General features: G+C 43.7%; 1 protein-coding gene across 1 annotated transcript; it reads right to left on the minus strand.

Moving 5' to 3' along the window:
- Window positions 1-202: 202 nt before the first annotated feature.
- LOC136504067 (uncharacterized) lies at window positions 203-826 on the minus strand. Its single transcript, XM_066498946.1, has one exon. The coding sequence runs from the start codon at window positions 824-826 to the stop codon at window positions 203-205; it is 624 nt and encodes a 207-aa protein (XP_066355043.1).
- Between the last annotated feature and the right edge of the window lie 6,366 nt (window positions 827-7,192).

Raw genomic sequence — 7,192 nt, forward strand, 5'->3', positions numbered from 1 at the left:
CACTAACCAATCAAAAAACGGGCGCGAAGTGAATTTTCTAGCCCCCTTTAGTCCCGACTTCGATCACGGCCCGGGACGAAAGGTGGGCTGCATTTGGTGGCCCGCCAAAAATTACCTTTAGTCCCGGCTGGTTATTGGAGCCGGGACTAAAGGTGAACCTTTAGTCCCGGCTGGTGGTTGGAGCCGGGACTAAAGGTGACCTTTAGTCCCGGCCAGTGGTTGGAGCTAGGACTAAAGGTCCCTCTCCTATATACGCCAGCTCCCTTCTCTTCCTCCTCTCACTTCTCGTCTTCGACTTCATCGTCATGAGCGAGCCGCGCCGTCGCCAACCACCGCCGATTCGGCTCCCCGTCACCAAATCGTGGATCCCGGCCACCCCGACGCCGCCCTCCTCGTCGGAGGAGCCCCCGACACCGCACCCATCACCGGAGGAGCCCCCGACACCGTGCCCATCACCAAAGGAGCCCCCGAGACGACGCCCCACGCGCACCGCCTCTCGTCGTGGCCCCCACGCCGGCCTGCATGCGCCACCAGCCTCCCCACCGATGGCGCTCCCCCGCAGGCACTCCACGACGCCGGCGCGCGCCTCCCCACCGACGATGCCCCCCACGGGCACTCCACGACGCTCGCGCGCCGCCTCTCGCCAGCATCTGCACGATGCCCGTGCGCGCCGCCTCTCGCCGCGGCCCACGCCGGCCTCCACGCGCCACCGGCCTCCCCACCGACGGTGGCCCCCCGCGGGCACACTCCACGCGACGCCCGCGCTCGCCTCCCCGGCCACCGACGCTGGCCGGCCGCCCCGCGCAGGCACCACCGCCCCCGGCATATAAGTATATATAATTATTTATAAATTTTATTTTTTATATATATGAAATGTATATGGAAGTATATGAAATTATATGTATGAAATGTATAAATTTATGTTATATATAATGTTATATATAATACTAAATTTCATTTTATATGTATGAAATTATATGTATGAAATGTATAAATTTACAAGTATAATACTAATTAAATTTCATTTTATATGTATGAAATTATAATAATGGGTTATATATATATATGAAATGTATAAATTTATATTTATATCTATGAAATGTGTATGAAATTATATGGCTAAACCCTAAACCACCCTATATATATGTAATCCATTAAAATTATATATATGACATGTATAATTTTTACTTAGGAAAAACTCTATTGTGGAGTATGAAAAAAATTATATATCTATGAAATGTCTATGAAACCCTAATTGCATAATTATTGTTTTATAATTGTTTAGGCTCTCTATGGCCGACCCGAGAGACGATGACCTGGAGGCGGAAATGATGGATATTATCAACGCCGGCACTGAACATTGTGCCAATGTTGATAATGACCAGCAGGAAGACGACGGGAGTCAATACTTGAATCTCGATCATATTGTTGAGGAAGTTGTTCATGAAGATAATTCCGGCGAGGTATATATTTCTCAATATCTAGCTCTCATTTATTTATTATGCATACATGTAGCCCACTGGATCGACCTTCGTTTTATAATACTTTTTGTGTTTCTATGCGTACATAGCCGTCTAGATCGACGACGACAACGGGGAACACAAAGAATGTTCGAGGGGCCAAAAAACCGTTGGAAGGCCGCTACATCATCTCAGAATTCAACGTGGCTACAGGCAAACCACTAGGACAATATGCACAGAAATTCGTGTACCACTGTGGCTATCTTGTATGGGACAAGCTCCCGATCAATGCCTGTGAATGGAAAAAATAACAATGCTCCTCATATTAGTTATGTCTCTGATAAGGACAAGGAGCTGATTTGGCAAGATGTTCTTGCACATTTCACGCTCCAAATAGATGATTATCATGAAGACATCACCCACGAAAGGTTGACGGAGCGAGTTAGGCACTGGACAATGAAGAAGATGGCCACCCAATTCCAATCTTAGAAGAAGCAGCTGTACAAATCATACGTCAAGAAGAACAAGACTCTAAATTGGAACGATAAGGGCCCAATCACGAAGGCAAGGCCCTACTGGGAGGAATTTATACAGTACAAGACATCAGAAGAGGGTGCGGAACGGACGAGAAGGAACCATGAGAATTCCAGACAAAAGCAATACCACCATAACATGGGATCAGGTGGCTACGCGACTTCCATTCCCAAGTGGCAAAAAATGAAAGCAGACCTTATTGCCAAGGGGGTCGTACCTGAATCAGTACCGTGGCCTAAACGCATAAAGCGTTGGTTTTTAGGTCATGGGGGAGGATTGGACCCAGTCACCGGGAAGCTCGTCCATGGCACAAAACTCGAAAGAGCAACAGAAAGGTTGATTCAAATTCTAAAAGCTAGAGATAGTGGACTATTCTGGCCCAACAGAGAGAAAGATGAACTGACATATTCCATCGGGACTGCTGAGCATTGTGGACGAACTAGAGGCAAAGGGGCCATTCCGTGGGTGCAAGGTTTCCCTGAATGGATCGATTCGTACAGAAGTCGTCAGAGACGGAAGGATGAGGAGGCAGAGAGGATCCGCATCTTGCAGCAATATGTTATTGAGTCACGGGAAGCGGTGCTTGAATCACAAAGACGAGAAAAAGAAATGCAAGCGAAAGTGCAAGAGGAAGTCGCAAGGCAAGTGCAAATACAATTGAGTGCCCACGGGATTACAATAGCTCCAGGAATCAACATTAGCTCCGATCAGTTGAGAAGCAGTTGTGCTTCTATAGAGCTGCCTGATGCCATAAAAGATGCAGAGCTACGCTTTCCCGTGGATGATGTCACTAAACCTTTTACATCATGTGAGCTGCACATTCCAAAAGATAATGGCTCAGTGAAGGTGGCTATTAGTGTTGTAAACCCTATTGACCGTACCAAGACACTAAGAATCCATGGGGCAGTAGTACCAGCTGGATATGCTACCGTCTCAGTGGATAAAGCTATTGAAGGTTTTAGCGATGTGCCTCTTGACGTTCATGGAGGTGATGGGGAGAAGACCGTGGGAGAAGCAGAGAAGTCAGTCATTGCATGGCGCAAGCGCTACATCAATATTCCCAGGAAGCCGTTGCTGCACAATAGGTACGGATGAAAGTGAACAAAACAATTTTTTTATTAATTTTATATTGCCTCTTAAATAACAATTGACTCATTGTCTTCTGTACACACACAGCAGGGCCTCCCCCAACCTAAGTCCAATAGTATAATCACCGGACCAGCATAGTGCTCCGGGCGGCGGTTACGATGGGGTAGAAGACACGGCTGCATCCCCACCATCTCCAAGACGGTCTCCACCGCCGCCGCCACCGCCTCCAAGGCGTTCCCCAACGCCGCCTCGAAGGTCTCCAATGCCTGTTCCCCTACCATCTCCAAGACGGTCTCCACCGCCGCCGCCACCGCCTCCAAGGCGTTCCCCAACGCCGCCTCAAAGGTCTCCAACGCCTGTTCCCCCACCTCCTCCCATGAACTAGGGAAGACGGCTACAAACAAATAAGCCATCTGCCCCGCCGATAAAGACGACCAAGAAGGCCCCCGTTAAACCAAGGCCAATTCCATAGAAATTGCCTAGTGAAATGAGTAAAGAGGAGTTACATGATGCGGTTAAAAAAACCGTCGAAGCATTCTTCTCAGGCATAGGGAAGAGGAAGCAGCAGGAGCAGAAGCACTTCCACCTACCTCCAGCTAAACTAAGGCGGATGGTGGAAGCTGAGCAGAAAAAGAGGCGGCAAGCTCGTAAGCCCTCACCACCATCAGACTTTGACCGCACTCTTACCAAGATAATCAAGAAAGCTGCTAAAGCAGGGAAAACTGTTGCACAACTCGGAGAACAAGAATTGCAATTAGTCCCTCCTCTAGTTATTGCTAATGAATATGGTTCAAACATAGATATGCTGGATATGATGGAAATACCTGCTGATAAAGAAGTGGATATGGCGGAACTTGCTAACTTTTATGCTATGAGAGGTATCGACCTTGGCGATTTCCTCTTCGAAAGTGCGCCGGTAGCGGATGAATGGTAGAAATATGACCACGGCAGGAGTCTATGGAATCCTAAGACCATCAATGAACTAGGTACACAATTGTCCAAGCTAAACACCTTGTACCTCGACGCGTGTCACCGGAAAGAGTTCTTTATTTCTGTCAGAATCAAAGATGACCATTGGTTCCGTGGCGATGATGTTATGTACATTGAGTTTGCTGAATTACACCAACTAGTCCACCGGAACTCTCTCGACAAGACTCTCATCAGCTGCTATTGTCTGTAAGTGATTCTTTCTACTAATTAATAATAAGTCGCTACGTACGTACATGTCTGTGTTTATTATCCTCGCTCTATATATATATATATGATGCAGGTTTGAGATGGGAGAGTGCAAAAAGAGAGGGTGTACTGATATTGGTTTCATTGATCCACATATCGTATTCGAAAACCCTAAACCCCAACCAACATGGAAAGCAGAAACAGAGGCCAATATCAAGATGTTATTATAGAAGCAACGTGACAAGAAATGTATACTCTTCTCCTACAACTTTAGGTAAGTGTTCATAATGTTGACGATCGTGTATCCATATATATATGTTCACTGTACCTGTTAGCTAATTAATGAGTGTTAATGGTCATGGCAGTGAACACTGAATATTGATGGAACTCGATCTGGAGAAAGGTCATCTATGCATCTAGGACTCGATGAGAAAAGAGCAAAAAGAGTTCCAAGAGATGATAGATATTATTCAGAGGTAATTGCAGTCTCACTAGCAAAACTATTCCAGTCTCTCTGCATGCAAATTAATGGTCCAAATATTTTTTATGTAATTTGGTAGTTGTTGGGAAAAGGTCTGTCAGGAACACCATATGAAACGCAAAGTGCCACTGAAAGTAGTGCTATACAAAGTAAGTATTATATACCTACCTTAGTTCAATTTCCCTATGCTCGGATGATGACGAATCTTTTTCTCGTAAAGTGGGTTCTGCGGCAGCCCCAGGGGACCCATCTCTGTGGATACTATGTTTGCGAGTTCATGAGAGTGTGCTAAAAAAGAACTAGTCTAGAGGAAAAAAGGGTAAGTGTGTATATATATATATATATATATATATATATTCGTGATAGATACAATTTATTTATCATTATTCTTGATACATATATATATATATACTAATATACTTTTTCTTTATCTCATATCTCAAATTGAAGACTCGTTGGTTGAAGGAAAAAACCCTGGACATACACCATCTCAAAGCAATCCAAGAGACAATAGGTGGATTTCTGAGGTGGATTTCTGAATGATCAGGTCTTAACTCCCCGCGGCGAGTTTTACTATGACCCAAATATGTGATGATGAAAGTCAAATTTCATATTGATCCAAAGAACATGTGATGATGAAAAGTACAATTAATGCAAACTTTACATGTGACGATAAAATATAATATTATGTTTTAGTTTACTTTTACTTGTGTTGCTTGCGTGCATTGATTGAGCGAAAACTTTATAGTACGCGCGCATATACGTATATTATTTTGCAGCGAATAATGCGTATTCGAAAACCAAATTAAAACAAAAAATAATCTCAATTGAAATAAGCAGGAAAAAAAAGACCCTTTAGTCCCGGTTGGTAATACTAACCGGGAATAAAGGGGCCAGCCCAGACACTGGCGTGGCTTCCTTTTTAGTCCCGGTTGGTATCACCAACCGGAATTAAAGGTCCACTTCTATTCCCGGCTACTAACCCTTTATTCCCGAACTCCTATTTCCGGCTGCGTAACCGGGAATAAAGGGGGTTGGCAGCCGGGAATAGAAGCCCTTTTTTTACTGGTGCTAATATGGTCCTGTGGATGGCAGCGAACAGCACAGATGTACCTTTTGGTGTAACATTCAGTTCGTTTACAATAATTTACATGTATGTTATGGAACTAAATCATACACCATTTTCTCTGTAAGCATGTTAGCTGACTTTTCAGTCTAAGGTTGACAATATCACACATTACACATAGTTTATAGCAGAAGAACATTAGCATGATGTTATCTGAATCATGTTGTGAATCGATTAAAAAGTGTCAGCCCATTTCAATTCTACCACATGAGGCCTTGTTTGGATGCGCATCTCAATCCACATGTTTTGAAGTGTGGATTGGAGTGGAATTAAACTGAGTTTTGTTCCAATCCACTCCAACACATGTGAATTAAAGTGGATACACGTACATCAGACAAGTTCTTTTCTTTTGAACTTGCCGTGTTACGTCCGCAGCAACACATGGGGTTCCCGCTAGAAGTATAAATAAGTGGCGCCATTTATTTTATAATCAAAAGATTTTATTAATTAAAGATGGACCCTGCAGAGAGAAGAGAGAACACATGTACTCCCATGTAAAGCTGGACGAAAAACTCAAAGCTCGTTAGCTCGCTCGGCTCGTGACTGGCTCGACTCGGCTCGGCTCGGCTCGTTATGATAACGAGCTCGTTATGATAACGAACCGAGCCGATCCAAGATTTTAGCTCGTTAGCTATAACGAGCCAACTCGAGCCAGCTCGCGAGCCGCTCGCGAGCTAAACGAGCCAAGCTTCCAGAAAAAAAGTATCAAAATTTATATTAGTTTTTGTATTACTTCATGTCTTGTACTTTATAATTGACTGGTAACTGGTCTAGACCCTATAAATTGACTTGTAACTAGTCTAGATGTATTTCTTTTATATTATTATTATTCTCAAACTTTAGATAAATACAAATATTATATTTTGTGTATTTTTTTATACTTGACTCGCGAGCTTAACGAGCCAGCTCAAACTTTTAACGAGCCGAGCCGAGCTGGCTTTCTGGCTCGTTAGGATAACGAGCCGAGCCGAGCTAGCTCGTTATCTTAACGAGCCAGAACGAGTCGAGCCAGCTCGTTATCTAGCCTTACTCCCATGGTCCCAAAGTAAATACACATTTTGTTTCCTGAGAAGAAAAGTTTGACCAAATTAATATAAAAAATGCTAATATATCTAGATGTATAATAATGAGTATAATTAGATAGAGCATGAAATATATTTTTATAATAAATTTATTTGGGTATATAAATATTGATTGATACTAAAGCTGAGACGTGCTTTTATATTTTGGGTCGGAGGGAGTGCATATGTTGCCCTACGTCCGTACCCATGGATCAAGACAATTATTGTCATCAATCAAAATCGTTATTCGAATGAATTTGGTTAT

Source organism: Miscanthus floridulus, chromosome 14 (assembly GCF_019320115.1).
Source record: "Miscanthus floridulus cultivar M001 chromosome 14, ASM1932011v1, whole genome shotgun sequence".
NCBI lineage: Eukaryota > Viridiplantae > Streptophyta > Magnoliopsida > Poales > Poaceae > Miscanthus > Miscanthus floridulus.